At 29.6% G+C, this 21,371-nt stretch overlaps 1 protein-coding gene across 1 annotated transcript in view; it reads right to left on the bottom strand.

Moving 5' to 3' along the window:
• Nucleotides 1-17,252: 17,252 nt before the first annotated feature.
• LOC105626665 (retinal homeobox protein Rx1-like) overlaps nucleotides 17,253-21,371 on the bottom strand; it is an 83,103-nt gene continuing 78,984 nt past the window's right edge. Inside the window, exons 3-5 of the mRNA XM_012207958.1 lie at nucleotides 19,370-19,467; nucleotides 19,096-19,274; nucleotides 17,253-17,416 (exon numbers count right to left, since the gene is read on the bottom strand). Coding sequence (XP_012063348.1) covers nucleotides 17,253-17,416; nucleotides 19,096-19,274; nucleotides 19,370-19,467 — 441 coding nt within the window. The remainder of the gene's footprint in view (nucleotides 17,417-19,095; nucleotides 19,275-19,369; nucleotides 19,468-21,371) is intronic.

The raw sequence follows: 21,371 nt of genomic DNA, 5'->3' as shown, positions 1-21,371 counted from the left end.
AATTTGTATCCAGCTAAATTTATAGATACTTCAGTAAAATCAATCTTTCCAGCGACTCGATTTAGAAACTTTGAGGTACTTTTTATTGCGATTTGTAATGTTACAAAATGGAACTTGAAAAAAATAAAAATGTTATATCGAAAAGATATTTATGATATTCTCACTGTGATTTCGTCAATTTTTATGTAATCCATATATCTTTGTACTATATTTTATGTATGTATGAATATTTTGTCGTTGGTGTATTAGTTAGATTGACATGATGATTGTTTAAAAAAGTAATATCGATTATCGATTATGAATCTTGAGAATAACATTAGTAAAAGTTGGTACCAAATAATCATTTTATACACAAATTTATTATATAAGTAACATAAAGATAAACGTTTCGACTTTTTATTTGCTTCTCTTTAATACAATGCAAATTTGAATAAGGATTAATAATAATAAAATTAACCGCATATATGAAATACATTGTGTTAAGATATGGCGAAAATTGTCGCAATAAATTAAAATCAGATACATATATAATCAATTGACAACATAAGCATTGTAGATAAGTTATTTTATTAAAAATGATAGTTGTCAATCGCATAAAAAGCATTTCATAGAATATGAATTATCCAGAAACACGGATGCTTAATTGTGTAATATTTAGTCACTCTATATTATACATGTGATCATTTATTATATTCCTTGATAAAGAAAGATTGTGTGAATTTTTTTAACAATTACTAAATTATATTAATCTGTTTAGAAACTGAGGAGTAAAACTACTTAGGGTTCCTATCAAGGTATGTAACGCTCAGTGATAGATAAGATACTTTTAAAATGTATCTAAACACATACACACATGTAACGACTGTATCTGTGTTGTGTCTATATGTCTAGATATAAATATATAATGCGAAAATACACCTATGTAGGGGAGACCGGGGGGCTAAGTGGACATCTTTTGTTTCAATTGCAGTTTTCAATAATAAAATAAATGATTTTAGTCAAATGATTATTAGCGTTTTATAGAGTGATTATAAGACTACAAGATGGAATAAAAAGTTTTGGTGTTTGCAACTTCATTTCATTCATATATACAAAAAATGATGCGATTCGAAAAATGAAATCTCAAAAATTATTTTTGACTATCAAAACACGTTTGACTATCTAAACATAATAACGCATTTAAATCAATCAACTTTATTGATAAACTTTATTAATAAAAAAGACACACGATGTCATCTACAATATGAATTGGGAACTCATAAGATATATTTTTGCCACTCAAAACTCAAATGCCAGATTAGCCTGTCTTCCCTATTGTATATATACATAGATATTTTAAAAATATCTTCGGATACATATTAGATATTTGTAAGTTATATTTTGTATTTTATTATAACAATAGTAATATTCAAAAGACATACTAAATAATTTATTTATTAATTACTTTTGTTTTCGAAGACATTTATTTTGAAGACATTAAACCATAATATAGTATTGTAATATAGTATTGCATAATATTGTATGTAGTATTGCATAATATATTTCTCAACAAAATTAAAAGATCATTTGTTTTTCTTTGCAAAAATAGGCAAATTTCAAGATAAAATAACTTTATAAAAAATCATCATATCAAGAGATATAAAAAACATTTTAGAGCTTAAGATCTCTATTTTTCAGATTGATGCTTCAAAAAACGGTCTTACTAATATTTTGTAAAGTTACAAAAATATAAATAAAAATGAATCAGATCTTAAATTTTTTAATGAAATTTGTCAAGTTCCACAGTGCGATTTAAAAATTGTATAGAAATGCCGTTTACATCATTCGAAAGAGTGAATCTTTATTTTTCATTTGCTTTTTTTTATGAAGCTTTGTATGATTTTTTTTCTCCAACCCTTTTTGCTTCGATGTTGAATAACTCGATGAGAAAAAAATCGTACAGAGATCAATAAAAAAGCAAATTAAAGATTCACTCTTTCGAAAGCTATAAACCGCAGTTGTACGCAATTTTTAATTTGCGCCGTAAAATTTCACAAATTTCGTAAAAAAATTGACATTTGATGCATCTTCATTTATGTTTATGTAAGTTTATAAAATATCAGTAAGATTGTTTTATAAAATACCGCAGTAGAGATTTTAAGCTTTATAAACATCTCAATATAGTACAATGATTTTTAACGAAGTTATCTTATTTTGAAATTTGCCTGCTACTTCTCAACAAATTTAAAGTCATTTAAAATCAGTGTTAAAAAGGAGCAAATTCAAATTTTACATATCTCCGCGAAGAATGATCGCAAAGCGATGTCCGAAAAAGCATTTTAAAGTCATAACAAATGTTCTTATAATTGTAAGTTAAATTCGGCATTTTTTCTTTAAAATGATTTCTTTTTAATCATTACGCTACAATTTTTTTTCACTGAATAATTTGAAGTAAATTTTCTAATCTTTTCTCTAAAAATTTCTAAAACGTGGCAATAAAATTTTTAGAAATTTTTAGAGAAAAAATTAGAAAATTAGAAAATTTATTTCAAATTACTCAATGAAAAAAAATTATATGATTAAAAATTGTTTCAAAGAGAAAATGCCAAACTTAACTTATAATTAAGAACATTTATTATGGCTTTAAAATACTTTTCCGAACATTTTGATTATTCTTCGCGGAGATATGTAAAATTTGAATTTGGTCCTTTTTAATTATGATTTTAAATTATTTTAATTTTGTTGAGAAATAGCAGGCAAATTTTCTTGGAATCTCTACTGTTCAGATCGGTACTTTAAAAAATGGTCTTAATGTTATTTCATGGAATTACACAAATATAAATAAAGATGCATCAAATTTTAAATTTTTTTATAAAATTGCGAAATTTTACGATGCGAAAATTAAAAATTGACATAAAATGTGTTTATAGCTTTCGAAAGAGTGAATCTTTACCTTTAATTTGTTTTTTTATTGATCTTCGTACGATTTTTTTTCTCATCGAATTATTCAACATTGAAATAAAAAGGATCGTTTTTGCTTCAACGTTGAATACTTTGAAAAAAAATCCTACAAAACTTCATAAAAAAATCAAATTAAAAGATTCACTTTTTCGAATAATATTTGTATACAATATTTAATTCGCGTAGTGGAACTTTGCAAAAAATTTTGAGATCTCATGTATTTTTATTTACGTTTGTGTAACTTTACAAAATATCAATAAAATCGTTTTTTGATGTACCGATCTGAAAAGTAAAGATTTCAAGCTGTAAAATGCTTTTTTAAACATCTCGATGAGTTTTTACGAAATTATTCTATTATGTCTTGAAATTTGCCTATTTTTATAGAGTGGAACTGGTGGAACAGGTGATCCTTTCATTTTGTTTGAGTAGTGTATAATATAGGTAATATATATATATATATATATATATATATATATATATATATATATATTTATAATAAAGTAATTAAAAATCCTCGTACACATCACACGTGCTGTTTTCATAAACAAAAACTTAAGTTTTAGTACTAATAATACTTAATTCTCTTACTTATCACTCTTACAATACGAAAAATTGGCAAATGAAAAATTGCAAAAACTTCCAATTATCGTAAAATTACGATAAGACCTTCTAGACATTATTCTAAACATTATTAGTTTTACAAATCAAATTTATATTTGTTCAGGTCTTAATCAAAAGTGATTTATCACACGTGTGATAGAATCGTGCATTTGCTGAAGAAATGTATCTGAAAATATATCTGAAATGTATCTGAAAATCAGTTCAAATACTGTGTTTTTGTACAAATACAAATACTCGAATTTAAATATATATATCTCAAATACAGATTTGATATACAAAATATATACATGTATACATCTATATACATGTATCTAGATATATATATGTATATAGAGATACATTTTATGTATCTAATCTGTATTTGAGATTTATCCAACTGGTAACGCTCTACCCGCAGCTATTGCGCAAAAATGCAAAATCTGAACTATTTACTAAAAAGAAAACAGGATAATAAGTAATCTACGTAATATTTTAAATATAAAATTACGTAGTATTTTAAATATAAAATGATATTAAATATCTAATGATATAAATATTAATACTAGATAGATCTATTAAACCTTTTAATGCTAGATAATAACTGAGCATATATTTACGCAAATTGCATATTTTTATCAAGAAAACTACTTCAGTCGCTGAATGAAACTTTATCAAATTCTCGTTCATTACGCAATATTATTACAATTAATGAGAATACAATAATATTTTTTAATAATTAAACGAGTGACTACTGTATATATTTTTAGTGCCAGCTTTTATTGGTATAATTTTTATAATTAATATAATTTTTATAATTTATTTTTTAAAGCTTAATCCAATTATATTGGATTAAGCTTTTTGTTTAACTCATCAGGTTGAATATATCTAAAGAATATATCTAAAGTATTAATTAAAGATATAAAATATACTAGTTTATGTTTTTAAAATTTATTATTTCGAAATAACGGTTATATTGTCAGAAAACAGTATTAAATATTCAAATCCATTTTTATTAATTTGTAAGCGAGACTGAGGTAATATTTTCTTTTATAATTCACAATATCGAATTAGAGCAAAATCATTGTCGCGTCAGTTTGACGATTCTTCGGTTCTTGTCGCGATAATGCATCATGCTTTTACATCGAATCAATTTTAATTGAACGAATGAAGTTTACAAAATGAAGTCATACCCGTCGCGATATGCGTATAATATGTTAATTACACGACAATTATTACCTTGTTCTGCATATGCGTATGATACTCTGGGCAAATAAGCATTCTATATCGGGCTGTTATCGTAATTATAATGTGCAGCTAATAAAGCGTATCGTGCAATCGCGTTTGGAGTAGCGCGTACGTAATATGTTAATGATGGACTAGATCGGACAAAGGATGTATCAACGAAGGCTTTATTCGATAATAGGCGATAATAGGCGATACAGAAAAGCTAGGGAAATCTATAGAAAAGTATTATGTCATTAATTGATTTAATCGATCGTCAATTCCTCTAGAGATGTATAAAAAAAATTCATATATTACTATACGTATACGAAACTTTTAATGCATGAGATGTTTTACGTGAGATATGATTTTATCGTATTTATAATCGTTCATAATAGCTTTTTCATAAATTTGTAGTTGACATTTTGCTCCCGCGAGAGTCGAATTTTAGCCATCTAAACATCTCCAAATCCATCTAACTCTCAATATTTTCACAATCGAGTCCCAAATGAAATCTTTGTTGAAGTCAATACAATTAATCACTTGCGGTACATAGTTTAATTGTGTAAATATTTTTGTATGGCTTCTCTTGAGTTTAATTATAATATAATGAAAAAGTCGTTTCGTTTTCATTTATTGATTACTCGTGAATTATATTACTATCTCGATATTTTAAAATTCCTTACATTTGTTAAATAGGTAGAGTTGACAAAATCGTACTCTCATATCTTCTAAATGAAACATTTTTTTTTTAAATAATCGACACAGATGTGACGCTAATAACATAGCTTAAGTACTGTCATATTTGTTTTGTCTTCGAGCAATCCGATTACAAGTGACATTCAAAATTGATTTTGTTTGGTGTCTGATCTAATTGTAAGTATAATTTATCGAATTTTAAGTTGTTATTAGTACAAGATGAATAATTGAATTATAGTATATTACTGTTATAATTAACTTAATTGATTAAACTCTTTTCGAGTATAGCATCAAATTAACGAAATATTTGCAAGTTATGTTTTTGGTAAATTTGTAAAAACAGAGAAAATTGGGTAAACTATACTTGTTGCTGGTCTTTATATTATATTTACATTTATGATAAAATAAGATTAAGATTGAGTAATTGAATATTTTAATTACTACATTTTGATAATTGTATAAGAAATATATGTTTGTATTGAGTCTTTTTAAGGTAACTTACTAAAAATTATTTACAAATATTGTTGGATTTTTAAAAAATGTAATCATTTTTTGTAAAAACTAATGATTGTTAGTAGAAGTATGATTTAGGAATCAAATTTAACGACCTGGTCTCCAAATCATACCAAAAGCTATTTTTTAAAAATCTTAATTTAAACAATTTAATGCTTATTTCCGTAAAAATGTTATTTTGTTTTATTGCCAATGAACTATATTTTGATATAAATACAGAAATATTCTGATCTCTTCAGTACTTTTGTTACTTTTCAATTTTAAATGTTAAAATGTTAAGGGGTACGATATAGGCAACTTCTTATAATTATCGTAATGTTCTAGACAAAACTTTAAATGATACTAAATGATACTTAATAAAGTATAATTTAAAAAATAGGATTCAATGTACGTGCACTTTATTATTAAACTACCAATTTTGTAATTCAATTTCTCTACATTTTCTGGCGGTATTCGCTTGAGTTCTCTTTATCGTTGTTTGCAGATTTCAGTCAGTCAGCTTGCCGCTCCATTGATCTGCGTCCCATCGGCCCGAAAACTGGTCTTATTCGGGTCTCCTTGCTGGTTCTTTACTTTGTCGGGGCAATAAGGTTAGGCAGGGTGGGCATCGAGAGATATTAGATAGACGACGGTTCGCCCGAAATCAAGACTCGTTCGCCATCCCCCACCTGTTCCTAAACAAATTTAATAAAGCCACGATTTCCGTGCCAATTTCAAGCTCAGCAAGAAATTGTCGTCCTCCAAACGAGCCAAGTATGCTTTAGCTTCTAATTTGATATACACGAGACTAATGATCAAGGCCGGCTGGATCAAGTGTTGCGCAGGCTAATATTTGTAAATTAATTGCTAATTATTTTATCAGCAATTAATTTACAAATTTTTTTAGATTTAATCCGGTATTGATAATCGAAGAGAGACGCTCAAATAATAATTACAAATTTATTATGTAAACTTTTAATTTGAATTTATATGCATTCTGCGAGGTATTTGAGATATATATACATATACAAGGTGTACAAAAAGTCCCGGACCCTTTAAATATCTTAAAAAGTAAACATTTCTGAGACAAATGTTTTAGAAAAAAGTTGTAGCATTTAAAATATCTCTATTTACTGATCTTATCAATTTGATCTTGGGTGATGTCACCAAGGTCAAGGATTAAAGCCAAATCGATTTTAAAAAATAAAACACCCTATTTTTTTATTTCAAAATCTAATAATTAATGTCAAGAATTTTTCAAAATATTCTTTTTTTAAACAATATTTTTCGAGTTATGAGAAATATATATAATATTGAAAGAAAGACTTATAATATACTGCCGGCATTAGCATTACCTAAGGTATATCATGTGGAGGTTGTCCGGTCAGATTTATAACTGGTATGTATTTGCGTGTGTGTATCTATGTGTTTTTTTATTTCCTCCTTTATCTCCTCTCTCTTCTTCTCTTTTCCTCCTCTTTTCATACAGTTATCTTTGATTGTAAAATATTTCGAAATACTAATTGAACAGACGTGTATATTTCTTTTAATAATGCGAGGATGGGATGAAATCTTACGTCCATTAAGTAATAGAATTTTTGAATCAATCTTTTAGAAATAAAGACAATGGTATATCTAACTCAACTGGCATTCATTTGAGTATTTGTCATTTTTTTAATCCTGGCTCGCCTATTTTTAGTTACTTTCTTCGTCAGATCACATCGGAATCTGTAACTTCGTCAAGCTACATATATTTCTGAACAGAAAGCTATTTTTTAGTTTATACGAAATTGATATCAGAGTAAAACAAAAACAAATAAATAAAGATCAAATGGAAAATATTTTATTCTTAAATTATAATTCATAAAAAAGTTACAGTCTGAAATCGCAATATAAAAAATCATTATTGAGTCGCATCTCGATATGGCGAACTAGGGTTAAAGGAATGACAAATAATCAAATAAATGACAACCGATTTAGATATATTATTATTTTTATTTTTAAAAGATTAATTGAAAAGTTCTGTCACTTGCGCATAAGACTTCACCTCGCATCATTACAAGGGATTACAAGAGATACGCTTCTGTTCAGTTAGCATTAGTACCTACCTTAAGAAAATACTTCATAATCAAAGATAATTATATGGTAGAAGAAAAAGAGAAGGTAATAGAGATGCATATAAATGCGCGCGCGCGCGCATACACACGACTTATAAATCTGACCGGGCAACCTCCACACGATACACTTTAGGTAATGCTAATGCTAATAATATTGTAACATCCGAGTTTTATAACTCAAAAAGTTCTGAATAGGGAAGACCGGGGCTAATAAACTCATTATTCAGTTTCGAACTTTTACAGACGAAATTAAGAGACTTATCGAAAAAATGAATTCTACACCAGTTACTATATACATTTGATTACTTAATAATATTTTAATAATAAAAGGAAATTGATAACTAATATGAAAAAAATGTATTTTTCTAATGCATTCCATCTGATTCAACTAGCCCCGGAACTGGGGGGTAATTTGACTAAGATTATTAAAATAAAGATTAAAGTATTTTAAGTTACATCTTTGGCTACATATTAATAAAATTTTTATAAAAATATATTTTAAACACAAACATTCGCTTCGCAGGGCAAAACAATGCTTCTTTTTGCAAAATTTGTTCATTTCATGCAAAAACACAAATGAGCTTAGTTTTAGAAATTGGACATGAGGGAACTAAATTTATAACATTTATCACTGAGAAAAATCTCTTTAAAGGAATAAAGTTTTGAGTAAGTATATAAGAATCGTCACTAAATGAATCATACAGTTCCATGCTGTGATTAGTCTACTATACCCATCCGTTCATTTTTTAAAAAACATTAACAATAATAAAGACACATAAATTTAAAAAATCTGTTGGACTTTATTAAGTAAGAACTACACTTATTGTCTAAGTAAAAATCAAATATCTCAGACAACCATATATAATTGTAAAACAAAAACTTTAAGAATAAAAATATTTACTTAGGTATATGATTTTTTAAAATTGTGGCATAACTTCTATCATAGATGTATTCGCAATAAAATGTTACAGCAGATTGAGCGGCAATCGCTGCTGCGTGCTCAGATCTCAGACACATTTACGCGTGTCTCGCGTATTTTGTTTTTAATGTAACCTCGATTATTCTACTTATTCCTATAGTCAACCTCGGTTTTCCCTAAAAGGAGGTTTTATTATAATGTTGAAAAGCTCTTGACATCAGCTATTAAATTCTGAAATAAAAAATAGCGTATTTTATTAAAAAGAATGATTTAACTTTGACCTGACTTTTATGGCGTCACTCAAAGTTAAACTGATAAGATTAGTAAATAGATCATTTTAAACCTTACGAGTATATTATCTTTAGTATAATATATTCTAAGCGCGAGCGTGGTGTAGCAGATAGCGCATTGGTTTGTTATACTATAAAGATCCCGGGTTCGATCACCAGTAGAATCGAAAAATTTTCGTACGCTCGTAGCTCCTCTCGGAAGGCAATGGCAAACCACCGAGTAGTATAGTTGGCTAGGAAACCTTCCTACCAAAAATTATCGTTTGAAATCGGCATTTAAACTGTAGATCCTCATATACTTAAATACCTTTGGCTGCGTTCCGTTTCATCTATGATATGTATGCTGCATTATTTATCCTTGTTATTCATCGAATGTCAAACAAGAATAAATGATGCATCATGCGCATCATGCGTGAAACGGAATGCAGCCCTTGTATATTGATCAGGATGCACGTATAGATATATGAGAGAGAGGCGCTTACACGCTGTGAGCGTATGACACTTGAAGAAGAACTTTAGTATGAAACATTTTTCTCAAAAATATTTATCTTTCAAGATATTTAAAGATTCCGAGACTTTTTATCCGCCCTGTATATGCAGGATGTCTCAATAATTATTATTACCTGAAATATCTTCTAATCTATAAGATGTAGAGAAAAATTTATATAATCAAAATTACACGATGTAAAGGGAGCTATCATATGCTGATAATAATTTTTGTCCAGATGGAGGTGCTTCGAAGATTTCGAAGGTCAATTTTTTTTTAAATGAGATATGAATTTTTTACATAATATGATTCCTTTAATTATTTTGCATATAAAAGTAATAAGATAATGGTACCAAAAAATCAATAATTTATTTTAGACGAGATATTTTACATTTTATTCTGGCATATTTGGACATAAAATTTAAAAGGGTTTTAAGGAACACATTAGATAGCAGTATTATTGTGATCTTGGGTGGCGTCACCAAGATCAACACAAGATCACATCGATTTTTTTAAATGGAAACCCTAATTTATTGCATATTCTTATAACTTATTTTAAGAACTCTTCAGACCACTATAATAAAATATTTTTTTATTAAGTATTTTTCGAGTTATGAAGTTGGAAGTTACAAAGCCGTCGACATTAACATAGTCTAAGACGTTAACATAGTCTGATCGACGTCTAAATTAAACCTCTTGAATGTTGTTTAGGATCACGCTCTGAATAACATTTGTTAAAATCAAGGCCAGTATTTTCATTTTTGCAAAAATCTTTTTTTACGTAAAAATGAAAATAAGAGAAACAATCTTAACTGAGAATCAATTTAACAAATATATATGTAATTATATTAAACTGACAAGAAAAAAAATTTTTTTTAATCGGCCTCTCAGCTCAAAAGTTTCCATTCTGTCAAAAGAACAGCCTCAAATTTTTATTAAAAAATATTAAGATTTAGAGATCGCTAAGTGAATGATTTTGAAATTAAAGTTTTGATTTTTACTAATACATGTTTGATTTAATGCAAAAATAGCTTAATTCGGATATTTTTAAATATGTTATTGTATGTTTTTTTGTCGTTGAACGATGTAATAATTCATTTAATTCTACGATTAAGAAATAAGCCCGATTAATGTAAAAAAAATGATTAAATTTCGAGTTCAAGATCGATTTTAGTAAAGTTCCAAGCGTTCAAATAGATCGTTGCTCTCCTCAAATTGTAGGTCTGTTCATCCAGAACAAGACCCAGTGGAATTTTCCCGGAATCTTTTAAAGATTAAAAGTCTTTAAAAGTTGTATTTAAATGAATTATAAAGCGTTTTTAAAGATAGAAAAAAATTTTTTTACAAGTTTTAAAATATGTCGCTTTGTAGTTGTGACATCCTCAAATCAAATGTCTCAATTTGATGATAAAAAAACTCTTTATAATCTTTAGAAAAGATTATAAAGAGAAATAAAAATATATTGCGACTAATATATACTATGCATCCCTACAGTTGGTTTGGAAAGAAAACTTTCTGAACTTTAAATGTGTAAATTATTATGAATTTTAATTACATCCTAAATTAAACTTTTGTTGTAATTAAATTTTATATATAAAATACGTAATATTTGAATGTCTAATCTCGAATTTTAGCTTTCTTTGTGTTATGAATACATTGTATTTATTTTATATAATAGAAAACATTTTGTGTTGAAACCGATCCTTATTAAAATCTATGTGTTGGTTTTTTAACATTCCAGAGTTCATCTCTTGTTTCACAATTTCACAATGTGCTTGAATATTTTGTGTTGAAGTGATATATAACATTCCTTAAAGTTAAAAGAATGCGATTTATGATAAATGATTAACATAAAAATAGTATATTTTGAAATGCAAATTCTAAATTATTGTAAATGAACAAAATGTGTTAATTTAACATATTATAAATGTTAATTTTTCTGAAACGCATTAATCTAACGTATTATAAATATTAATTTAACTGAAGAAGTATGTTTTTATAAATTGCTTACAAATTATGTTATATTTTTTTATTTACTTCTTTATCCTAATAATATTTTTATTATTTCCTAATATATTTGTCTCGTAAATTAACACAAAAATTTGGATGAATCGTTTCATACTTGAAATATTAAATTTAATACAAACAATGTGTATTAAATTTAGTGTATTCAATTGTATATAAATAAATATGTAAAATTCTTTGACTTTGTATTTTTAGTTTTGTAAAATATTAATAATATTACGAAGCTGCCGAGATTATAAAAAAATCTCGTATTCCTATCGTTTTCTTTAATAGGATGAATTCTCAAACTGTATTTTCTGAGTTTCTACGACTTTTCCACTCACGTTTCGCACTCTCCACAAACTCCCTCGCTCACATGAGAGAACTTTCTCTCGCTCTCTCTGTCTCGTACGATTTTACCTCGTGCCTTCTTCCAACTGTACAACTATATCACTGTCGGTAGCGTTCTGCCTCGAGTATTATTAGTCTTTGGAGTTAGGGAGTACGCATGGACTCGAATCTCCAGGCTCGCTCGCATGGTTAACTTCCGCAAACAGAAATTACCATTTTATTGGGTGAGTTCTGGCACCCCCCCTTACCGCGCCGGTCTCTCGACTGCCCCCTTCCGCCAACCCCACTGCCGGCGAACCCGCCTTTTCTCTCCTTCACCCCCGCCGTACTTCACAGCAGCCCCTAACGCAACGATTGGAATACCTAATCGTCCGGGGACCATTCAGCACCATTGTTCCATCGACTTGCCGTTGTTGGTGCCTGTTAACGCCGAATCCTTTCACGCCCCGGCGCTGCCCCGCCACTGCTTTTTCGTCACCCTCGAAAAAGATGATCGGCTTGCACACGTTCGCTGTCACGTTTGCTCGCGCAAACGGAATTTCCGAGCCGCATTTGCATCAAATCGCAACGGTCGCTACGTTAAATTCCCAGGCAGGGAATGTATGGACAGACCGAAATAAAAGGCCCATCTGATTGGTCTCATACAATGGGCCTGATCGATGAGAGAGTGGAAAAATATAAAATAAACATTTAAAATATTGAATGTAACCTTTAATGTTATCTAAAGTGTTACAAACATTTTTTTTAACACATTTTTTTTGAGAATCTGTTTTACTGGAATCTTTTATATGAATGATTAATTTAGTGTTTCGATTATTCTAGAACCTATTAAATTAAAAAAATGTAATGAAAATATATTTATTCTAATTATTTTATATTTATTTTAGCTACTTTTTAAAATAAATTTTAATTAATATTAGTTAAGAAAAATGTTGAAAAGTCTGTTTATTTGTCATATAAAAAAGTAACAATTAATTTATAGATATTTTTATTTCATAAATAACAAAGAAAATTATTCTTTTAAACAATCGCCAATTCTTGACTACTCTAGCGTTAACAGATTCCTCGTGTTCTAACAAATCTTCGGTTTTAATTAAACTCGAAGAAAGACGAATGATAGCTTTCTACCGGTTGTAACTCTCTTTCCTTCTTTCTCCCTCTTTTTGGAAATGAATTAAGACTTAATTAAAGTCGTTCTTTGATATGTTAATTCTTTTGCAAATATGTATTACTTTCTCCATAGGAATTAAAATTTTCACGGTATACATCTCAGATCGATTTGCTGCCGCACGGAAAATGCAATCTACTAATAAGAATTATTACAGTAAATTTTCTGATTGAGATAAGTAGTAATAAATAAATAAAAATAACAAATTAATGAATGATCCTTTGAAATCTAAAGCTAATGATTGTTAAAAATTTTAACAAAAAAAAATGTTATTAAATTAAATTGTTAAAGAATATGTTTGTTCCAATTTTATAAAATATATAAATTTAGAAAACTGACAAGTGTTTCTCTTTTTAAGTGCTTATGAAATTGTTATGCATTGTTATACAATTATTTCTTCGATATTTTACAAACTTTAAAGTGTCCATTAATTTTTACTTGGACAAACAAATTTATTTATTTATATGGAGGAATGTATTTTGGATTTAAGGAAAGGAGAATATTAACGGTGAGAAGAAGACAGTAAAGTATTTACCTTTTCATTTTAATATATTATCGTTTGTATTTTTATTTCAATAAAGGAGGTTCTGTCTTCAAACGATATGGTACGATTAAATATGTACATCGAATTTTATTTTGTCACGAGCGGGTATATATACAAATAGACGTCCGGGAAGTGGCTCTAACTACGTTTCTTCATTTTCTACGAATATCTCGGACCGCGGAGGCTGATCATCATCGCTCGCAAACGATCCGAGCGCAAGCATCTGTAAAATCACGATCTGCAAAATCGTAAGTGAGTACAACATATGTCAAAATCGCCAATAGCTTTATATCGAGTTCAACATATTGAGTTGTACAAGGAAAGGACTCGTCATGATATAAGAACATAAAATTTACCATTGCGTATAATGATGACAGACTAAACTGATCAAATTTTTAGTGCAAGGAGTATAAAAAAATAATAATGAACGTAATAATAGGACTTCCGATCAACAAAATGTTCAACAACAAAAAATTAATAATTAAAAGGATCGTTACATATTGCTGTGGAAGATACGCAATTTTCCAATTTTATGATAAAACTATTTAATAATTGGACGACATATAAAGTGTATGTATTAATTTTATTAACTGAACGACATATAAATTGAAAGTCGTAAATATTAACTAATCGGAACGTTTCGGTTTCAATTTAAATCATCTTCAGCAAACAAAAATTAAAAAGAATCGATCGCAATGAGTTCGTTATCTTTCCTTCATATATTACGATTTTCATGTATTTTGTCCATGGAGGAAGATCCTTTTAATTATCAATTTTTTATTGCTAAATATAAAAAAAATATTTAAAAACGTATTTGTATTTCTAATATCTTAAGTATCAAATTAAATATTTCATTTTGCATTCAGTATCTCTGTTTATATCATAAAACTTATTATTTCTGCCAAAAATCTGTGCCATAAAATAAAAGATACGCGTAATGCACTATATATGGTTACGTGAAGTAGCAAAGTTGTTAATACAACTTACTTTTAAGATTTTGTATTTGGACAGAATAAAATCTTATATCTTACGATTTTGCACATCGTGAAAAATTTTCGTGTCAATCATTAACAATATGGAGGTTGGAAATGGCGAATCCTCCTCCGCGCTCTCTCTTCTGGAATTTACATACCACGATGGCGTCTAGATAATATGCACAATCTTTGCCTTAACGTATTAATACTGTAGAATATTGTTTATGTCAAAATTCACTTTTCTCGCCTCCGTCCTTTATCCTATACTCTACAAGAGATATTTTGCTAGTTTCGCCGATCGACGATTGACGACTGCTGCTAGGCTCATGAGCGCCGCCGTTGATCCAGGGGGTTTCGAAGGGTTCGAACCGACATCCGGTTTACGTTTAACTGAATGCTTCGGTCGTGCGTATTCTGCTATTTAGGTTTGTACGCAACTTACCTCGAGTTGCGAAGAGATATTCGGCTGACGAGCGCAAATCGGACACACTTCGTGAGGCGTTACTCGATTTGATCGGATTTATTGATCGTTTAAGGTATCGGTGTATCAAGCGAGGTCCTTTTTCACTCATCACTTCGCACGGATGTTGCCTGTTGCCGAGCATCCTGTATATTTGCTGCTGTACGCAGGATATTCGATGAGGCACAGTTGTCGAGTAAACCGATATTTCTTGTCGAAAACTGAAACGATTTGTCTCTTTTATTTCTTCTTTTATTGCGACATAAATGGTCAGTGCACTGCAAAGCGTAGTTTGGACGAGGAAGATAAATAAATGAAAGCAATAAATAAATGAATGATCCTTTGAGATCTGAAGTTAACAATTTTTAACAAAAAATACATCATTATCAAATTAAAAGAATATGTTCCTTTTAATTTTATTAATTCAGATTCTGTTTTCAGTGTTCTGTTTTGAAGGTTTATGTGTAGAATATCTAAATTATCTCTGTGGGCACGCGATCTAAGATAATAATTAATAAAAAACGTTAATTATTTTTTATTCCTCTAAATGGTTTACGTACGTAAGCGATAATTTAAATATCGCACACATAAGTCAATAATTTACGTTTCATTATAGTTGACTTTTGTCCATGTACTCGATGGCTATAAAATGATATATATAAGTATTTTATGAAAGATATCATCGCTAGTTCTCCATGTACCAATTATTAGCATCGAGTGTTTGTGATGTTACCGAATAGTTCACGTTGCATTCACTGCATCTCGAAATCGATGTCCTGCAGTTTTCTGATTGTAATTTCAATCACGTATTAGCGAATTAATGAAAAGTTAATAATATTTAAAAATAAATTTGAAAAATTTATTATATGTATATTTACTCTCGGTTGACACCAGCACATTTGTACCTGGCGTTATATTGCTTTATAAAATTAAATAATGTATACCTAGATCTCTTGACAATATAAAGTCATATATATGTATACGTAATACATAATCGATCTCGAGCCAAATATTTATGCTCTTTAAAAACTAATCGCGTAACTTTGATGGCAAAATCTGTCATTTTCTATTCACAATTTGAAAAATAATTTAGCGTAAGACTCGACACACAAATATTTGTAATAAATATCTTGAATAATAATGGCAAATTGATCAAAACTGATCATTTTTGCCTTCATTTCAGGCATGTAACAAGTTTGCGCAACACAATTCCTTTTGTCTATTGCACAATGCCGACTTGAAGCGAGTCCCGAGCAAATTTTTTTATACGAGTGCAATCCGCCTGAAAATTTTGCGCTAGACTGAAAACGTAGTCTTTATTAGCCGGCTATTTAGTAACTACCGTCGATATTGTTACATCAAAAACATCACAAATAACACAAATGTCAAAGAAATGTCTTAATCTCTTAGACATATTTTACGCTTTCTATGCTGTTTCAGATAAAAACTCAATTTCTCAGATTGACATTAATAATTAGCCCATTGTGTGTCTCAATCATGAACACATACTCACTGATCATAGATATGTCAATTATCATATTGATAGTCTCTATAATTGTCGAAAATATACCCACCGATCGTCGCAATATTAATCTCTTTGATTTAACACGTCGTGTCACACCAACGTACGTTAGATTATCCATATTGGTAAATGTTGGTACCAAAAAACAAGATCCTTTTTCAATCAGGTTCACTTCCTAGCATACACGCACACATACACACAAACGGACGATCGCTTCCTTTTTTTGCCTAGCTTCTTGTACTTTCGTCACATCCAGCACCGTCGGTGATTTTTCCCCTCTATCACGGAACGAATTCGCTCTCGTCGTTCGATATACCGCTCGCACTGCTCAGGCTCAGGCGACTTTCGCCTGATCTAGAATGTCTTTGGGCGAAAGATTGTTCGCTTACTCGTCACGCTGTCACAAGCACGAGGCCGGTGCGGCTGGCAGCGGTGCGCGCCATTGGCATATCTTCAGTTAACCTTCAGACCATCTGCAAACCTTTCGTGATGCTCTCGACGTGTTCCTTGGCCCGCATCCTGAGCGCTTGGATACTCGAGGTACGAGGATCATGTCCCGGCGGACTCGGCGGTGGTGGTTGCACGTGGCCGCCGGCACTTATGCTCGCCATACTGCTGGCTAGCGAGCCTGCGAACAATGCGATTTCTACTTCTCGTTGGTATGCTCGATGAGAATGATCATGATGAACGCTATCGTAATGCTGATTAACTCGTTAACCCGGGAATAGTCACCTGGGATGTTTTTACACCCCAGCGCACAGTGGTTCCAAAAGCCTCTAAACCTGGTCAAAATTATTTATATATTATTTATACTTTATTTATAATTTTTTAATAAATTTTGTATAAAATGCTTTTTATAATTTGAGATAATAAAAAAGGCACATATGTAATGTATATGTCATGATAATGTTTTTAACTTACTTTACAAATTATTCGCTATCATCACTATTATCAGAAACATTTGACGTTTTGACCGTAAGATTGATTCCGGGACTTATTAGAGTGATGACATCTGCACACAGATACCATATCACGTATTTATTTATCATAAATATATTAAATATTTTATCTCTATTAAATATTTTATAATATAAGAAGGCAAGATGTGCTTTTTTTTAAGGAAATTTAAAATTATCATTTCAATTATATTAAAAATAATTGAGCATCATCAGTTTTTTATTGTAAATATTTTAATGATTTGTTGAATTAGACTATTAGACTAATACATAAATATAGTCTAAATATTAATGCTTATTTTAGTCAACTTTGATTATTCTCGTACATATTTTATCTCAATTATTGAAATAAATATAAAAATTAAAAAGACAATAAAAGATAAGATAAAACGCATGTTACATACCATTCATATTTTTAAAAAATAATAAAATATCTTAAATTTTGAAAACTTATGCTACAAAGAAAGTAATTTAGAAAATTGTTTACTTTCAATATTTGTTTTAAATAGAAGAATATAAAAATGTTTTTGTTGATAGTTTTATAATCCTTTGACATAGTATGAAATTATGATAAATAATGATGGCAATTTAATAATTGAAAATGAAATTAAGCTACCTTTTAAAGGAATTGGAATCACTGTGCAGCGACGAGAAAGTGTAAATTATTGTAAAATGAATACTATTTTCTTTCATTTTACATATATTTTCTTTTTTCTTTAATAATTATTCTTTACCGTTAAGTATGCAAATTCCTTAAAAAATCACAATAAAAGCGTTATGTTAATTAAAATATTTATTTTTTAGAAATATTATTATAAGTTGCTAAGAGACAGTTGTTTCATCTTCGAATAAATTATGTGATAATTTATTTACTGGATAAACGAAAGAATAAAAGAGTAAGAGTATAATAATAGAGTAAGAGAGTAAGATGAGCTGAAATTTATTAAAAGATGAAACTACCTTAGTGTGCTTGTTTCATTTATTTGAGTTGTACTCCCTTTTTTCAAACAATTGTGAAAAATCCATAATGTCCTCAAATGCCAATAAATAATGCAATATGTTGTTTATAATAACAATTTTAATTAGGGTGTAAAACATTTCAGGTGATTGTTTACGTAAAAAGAAATGAGATGACTATCCCCGGATTAAGCGTGCTTTGCGTTGCAAGAACTATCGTGTACACATAGATACAGAGGGTTTAATTTTCTCAATAAATACTATTTCTTATTTTTTTATTTTGTTATATTCTAATTTTGTATTCTCAAATGTGACTGTAATGTTTTAAATTTATTATAAATTATTTATGTTAACGTTTGGCAAAAGAGCGGAATGTATTAGAAATAAGTGTTACCTGGAACGGGGTTGGACACAGCACCGACATTTGGCGGTGATGGTAATCGCCTGGGAGACGTCAGATAACTGGGGTACCCCGTATGAGGTGCAGCGAGGAAACCGGGAAGTGCGCTGAGCAATCCTGGCGGTGCAAGCCAAGGATCCCCTGGCAGACCTAGAGCTGGACCGGCAACGTTCCTGAAACGGAATATTTCCGCGCTGTAGTTGCTATATATTTGGTGTTACAAGCTTTTATATGATATCTATTTATTAACGTAAGCATTCAGACAAACCTCATATTAGCAGCGTGATGGTATTCGCTTAAACCTAATCTCGCAGCCTCCATTTTCTCCTGTCTACGCCACTTGGCTCGCCTGTTCTGGAACCAGACCTGGAACATAACGCATAACGACAATTTGTCATTGTTTAATCGTGGAGAGAAATGTAAACAATGAAATACACTTGAATATACATTTGTTTCAATACAAATTTATGGGTCACTTTAGGAGCATGATAAATTCTATCGTTTTTCTTGCTTTTAACTGATAAGTGACCTGATACGTATTAGCCATATTTAATATTTTGCATAATTTCACAAATTCATTAAGCTCCCTAAGGCGTTTGGCTCGACGTAAATCGGGGAACAATAGCGGCACAAACTCTCATTAGCCGCTGAGACGCGATAATGGTAACGTGTCACTACCGTATACTTGAGGAAGAGATCACCCTCCTTTCTTCCCCATTCTTCCTACTCCGATCTCAACAGCAGACTTCGAGGTATCGCTCCTGACTTCGCAGAATGTTCGATTTCTGTTATATTATTAATAAGTACTATGATTTTCTCATATTACTATTATAATCGTAGCTTTTCAAGATAAAACGACATTCTTTTTTTTTACATACACTTACATTTTATTTATGTAAGTATTTAAATATTTATTTGATTATTTTATAACAGGAGAAATTCCAAAAAGTAGAACAATAAAAAATGTATTGAAATTGTTTAAAATACTCATTTTCAGTGAGAGAGAATAAAAGGAAAGGAGAGAATTTTGATCTTTCTATTATTAGTGCATTATATTTCAAATATCTCTAATAAAAGTGTCTATTAAAATAATATGATTTTTATTAAACTCAACTTTTTACTGTCTTGCACTTGAATGAACATATTCAGTTCAATAATTGCTTTTATTTGACGATTGTTAATAATACACTTTGTTAATTTTATTTGTTTTGAAAACTCTATTTCACTCAGTCATGGTAATAGCGGAGTTTATTTATTGGTATAAGGACTATTTAACGGTTTATTCAAATATAAAAATTGAAAGAGACTCTATTTATTGCGTATCAGAACTGGATTTTGTACAAACATTGCATATATACCTAATCAAAGATCTGAAGATTTTCAATGGCTGGACTAGTATATACTTTTGAAGTGAGATAGGTATATGTTTGATATTTGTCAAGAGCGAGAAAGAGAGTTATAGTGCAGTCTAGTGCAGAAATAGATCACAAGTTTGAATTTTGAATGATGACGGTTTTGGATTAGTTGATGACGACTTAAATTAAGCCGAAATGTCCGAATGTCTTGCTAAATGATGTAAAAAGGATTAAATATAATTTGCTTTAATAGTAAATTTTAGCGTACGAATTATCGCGCAGGATTTTTTACTCTTATCCGCCCTTATTAAATTTTACTTTGTTGTTTTTATTAAACTGTGTATAAAATATTTTTCAAAACATTTTAATACAGTTAGATTGGTCGCTCTACATTTATTTATATATTAATAAAGAAAAAAACATTCGCTTGTTAAATTTCTTGATTAAAAAAAGAAATTTTCTTTTTAATGGTGCATGTGCACATTTGTAATATTGTAATCGTTAGAATTATTTAATAAATTATTATTATATTCGAATATTGGAAATATAATCATGAATGATCCTTTGTCGTTACATTTTTTTAGATTGACATTAGCACACTTTTATAATTGAATTAGAAAAATTTCGATTTAAGAAGGGCTGCACTTGCTTTTATCGACAGAGACCAGTTACCTGCAAAAATCTAACTGCAGGAAAGCAGACGAAAATGAGCAAAATAGTAATAGTAAGTCAGAGCAAAAGTGAAAAAGGGATAAGGAAAGCGAGAGAGGAGAGATTCAGAAGGTTCGATAGAAAATGGAGTTTCTTTGACGGGGTGCGATCATGCAAAGGACGAGAAAAGTGGCTGCTAAGACTTTCTCCCTTTTCTGTACTCTCTCTTCGTCTAACTTTATCTCTCCTCCCTCTCTCTCTCTC

The sequence above is a fragment of the Atta cephalotes genome (assembly GCF_000143395.1).
Source record: "Atta cephalotes unplaced genomic scaffold scaffold00006, whole genome shotgun sequence".
Classification (NCBI taxonomy): Eukaryota; Metazoa; Arthropoda; class Insecta; order Hymenoptera; family Formicidae; genus Atta; species Atta cephalotes.
This window is presented reverse-complemented; position numbering and strand designations above follow the sequence as displayed.